Source organism: Alligator sinensis, unplaced genomic scaffold, assembly GCF_000455745.1.
Source record: "Alligator sinensis unplaced genomic scaffold, ASM45574v1 scaffold872_2, whole genome shotgun sequence".
NCBI lineage: Eukaryota > Metazoa > Chordata > Crocodylia > Alligatoridae > Alligator > Alligator sinensis.
Genome location: NW_005842132.1, coordinates 323807 through 327429, shown reverse-complemented (window position 1 = coordinate 327429; position 3623 = coordinate 323807). Strand labels below are relative to the sequence as shown.

The window sequence follows — 3623 nt, the reverse complement described above, 5'->3', positions numbered from 1 at the left end:
AGTGATTGCTGCCAGACCGTTCACAATACCATACCTGACGGCTCTTCTCCCCTCGGAGCTGGAGATGCAGCAGATGGAAGAAACAGATTCGTCCGAGCAAGATGACCAGACAGACACGGAGAACCTCCCCCTCCATATGAGCACGGTATGTCCCACCTCAGAGCCTTGGGAATCTTTAGGGCTACCTTCTTGACCCTTGAGGTGTGATTCTCCTCTGCCTGGCTCTTTTGAGCATTGTTTCCACATGGATCAAGGGGCTACAAGATTTGGTAGATTTGGGGAGTATTTATACCCCTTTTGCACTGGTGTAAATGGCTGACAAATTGCCATTGTTCTTTACCATGGTTTGGCTGATGGCACAGAGCCTCGTGGGCATTAAAGTTGCATTAGAGAGGGAGTGTTTCCCTGGGATCTTGTGCTGTTCTCCTAGTGACCTGCTTCTGTTAGAAATCAGGGCTTGTCCTCCTCTGTGCTGCTCGTGGTTAAACCCTGTTGGTCATAGCTGGCGTGTTGTCTGCAAGCTCCACAATTCATGTTTCCCTATCAAGCTTTGTCTTAACTGGCTGTTTATTGCCTTATCTGGCAGGATGATTCAGGCACTGAGAAGGAGAATGCGTCGGTGCTGCAGCAAAATACATCCCTGTCTGGCAGCCGCAACGGAGAAGAGAACATGATTGATAATCCCTACCTCCGGCCCGTGAAGAAACCCAAGATCCGCCGGAAGAAGTGAGCTGAGGCAGGTTGATTGCATGGAGGAGGGAGACCAGCTCTCCTCTGACTGTTCCAGGGAGGTGTCCTCTACTACTGAGGGTTGAGTGGCAAAGGGAAGATGATCATTTTGTACTGATCCAACTCAATGCTTCTCTCTTCCTTCTTCCCACTCCTCTGCTTCTCCCCGTTGGCTTGGCATGGCCAGTGCAGAAGGGGTAGCTATCGTAGACCACCAGTCTTCAGACCAGACACAGCCCATCTGCTCCAGATGTGATATTCCTCTTCTTTGTGGGCTGGATTTACTTTAGGAGGAGCGGCACGAAAGGATTTTCACTGGTTGCTGCTTCCTAGTGGACTGTGCAGAATGCAGGGACTTCTGGGCTTCACGGTTCTCTTATAGACTCCGTGAAAGACGGTCTCTCCCAGCTGTGAGAGAGCATAAGCTGGGTTCAAATCTTGTTCAGTAGAACTTCTGTTTGAACCGGAAATTTGGCTGGAGCAGAGTGCCAGATTTTAAAAACTTCCCAGAGTTTGGGCTGGCCAGAGACTGGGACATGAGTTTCACATCTGGAGTCCACCATTCCTGGATTGGGTTTTGGCTCTATTTCCTATTTGCCTGTTCAGGAGCATCAGGGCAGGGTTTGACAAGTGTCAGGACAGGAGGGAGACTTACAAGTATCCTGTTTATCCTGGTGTTTAACAGCAAATTACACAAAACATTCATACTATTGCAGGTCAGTCAGAAATTTGATTTCCATGCTTTCTGAACCAGCAGGTCTGTGAAGTGGGTCCCTTTTTACTCCACAGATCTACTTCTTGTGTCTTCCCATGTTATTTGTGCACTTATCTGACCAAAGCCCAAGGTGATCATCCTCACATCTTTTAGCTATGGTGCTGGATTTTGAACAGCTTCACATAGCAGCAGCTGATTTTTACTTTTCAGGCCTTATTTTCGGAGGAGACCATACAATGAGAGGCAGAAAAGCTTAGGTGGATTCTCAGTTCCTAAGCTATTTGCAATGTTGGCAGTTCAGAATAAACTCAAGAACTAAGGACTTTTATATGGTAAACTGATTGCATACATCAGCTAAGGAGAGAAGAATAAATATGGCCCTCAAGGCTGCCACTTCATGTTTGCTTCTCTGATTACAGCTGCACTTTAAAGTGCATAGTGTAGTGTTCATACCTCTCCACGTAGACTATTTTCTTGCAGTCAGAACGGCAGGATCAAGCAGCCTCTTCAGGCTACCTTTCAGTTCTGTTGTTTGTTTCAATGCAATACATTCCTTTGAGATTCCACCAGCTGTTTGAAAGCTGCTGCATCTTGCTAGAATCACCTCATTTTTCAGTGCTGATGCCTTTACTTCTCAAGTGGAAAAATATGACTAGTTTAATCATGATCAGTGGCCATGGAATGATAAGTCAGCAGTTAAGCCTGCCTGTAGAGGCCCTTACTTCATTATCACTTAACAGTTACACAAGCAAAATACTGATGGGCTTGCACAGTTTTGACTGATTAAAGAGACCTCAGTATAGGTGGTCCACACTGCAATTAACTATATGCACTCAACCAGAGAGCTGCCCAGTGCCAAAGAGCTTTCTTTGATTTATGTAGTTGCAAGTCACAAGGCAATTCCATGCGTGGTTCCAGCAGCAGCAGAGATCACATCTCCTGTTCATAGATGAAAATGCTGCACTGAGGTCAAGACAGTTTACTTCAAATTTGCCTGACCTCTCCAGGCTCCCTTATTAATCAGCTGATTATTATTCTTGGAAGCATAGAAAGTTCTAACTCCCAATACAATGATCACAGTTGTATGGATACATGAATTCATCACAATTTTTGGCTGGGCTACACCAAAAAATGTCATTGCCCAAGACGGAAGAAAATCAGACAGCTGGCTGATTATGTAAACATAAAAAAAACCAAAACGGGGGGTGTGGGGGAAGAGAAGAACGCAAGAACTTCAGTCAATAGGAGCTGGAAGCAAAGCACAGACCTTTTTTTCCCTAAGCAGTATAGGGAAGAAAAGCAGTTTCTGGGGTGAAAAGTAGGAAAAATCTCAATCCCACTCAGCTCCAAATTTGGAAAATCAGCTGTGGATGGTCCATCTTTATATTGAAGTTAGAAGTATTCAGGACTTTCTCAGGCTTCCTAACACCCAGCCTGTTGAGCATTTGGTCAGGGAAACAGAAGTCAGAGAGCAATGCCCTTCCTTCTCTCCTTACAGGCTAGTATCTATGGTGTTACCCTTTCACCTTTGTCTTTCCTGTTACTTATGTGTACCCTCCCTTCCCTCAGTGCCTGTCTCTGTGCTGATAACCAGTATGTTGAGTCCTTGAACAGTTTGTGATACTGCCTCAGGAGACCTGAATTAGTCCATGATACATGCTGCAGACTGGCAGCATTGGCCTTTGCTGCCCATTCATGGAAGAGGCTTTCTGTTCACTCAGCCAACGAAGGGGCAGCGTTTACGGATGCCGGGGCCTGCTGGTTACATGAAGAAACCGCCCCAGCATCTTCACTCCCACCACGTATCATCATAAGACTGCTTTTGGGAGGCAGACAAAGACTCTATGTGCTGTGGCCAAGATCCTGGGGAGAAAGTGTCTGTGCTGGGATTTGCACAGTCCTTTTAGAAACCTCATCCACTCGGATTATCTCCTTGGCCAAAAGCAGTTGTTGTTATAGTATCATAGTTCCTAGGGTCGGAAGGGACCTGGGCAGATCATCTAGTCCGCCCCCCTGCCATGGCAGGAAAGAGTACTGGGGGTCAAACGACCCCAGCAAGATGGTCATCTAACCTCCTCTTAAAAACCCCCAGGGTGGGAGCCTGCACCACCTCACTTGGAAGCTGGTTCCAGACCCTAGCCGCCCTGACCGTGAAGTAGCGCCTCCTGATGTCCAACTT

The 3623-nt window shown here is 46.7% G+C and overlaps 1 protein-coding gene across 2 annotated transcripts in view; it reads left to right on the top strand.

Annotated features, from left to right (window-relative positions):
- TAF8 (TATA-box binding protein associated factor 8) overlaps positions 1-3529 on the top strand; it is an 8338-nt gene extending 4809 nt beyond the window's left edge. For both annotated transcript variants that reach the window (XM_006025040.3, XM_006025039.3), the window contains exons 7-8: positions 3-145; positions 587-3529. In XM_006025040.3, the coding sequence (XP_006025102.1) occupies positions 3-145; positions 587-730 (287 nt within the window). In that variant the 3' untranslated portion in view covers positions 731-3529. The remainder of the gene's footprint in view (positions 1-2; positions 146-586) is intronic.
- Positions 3530-3623: the final 94 nt, after the last annotated feature.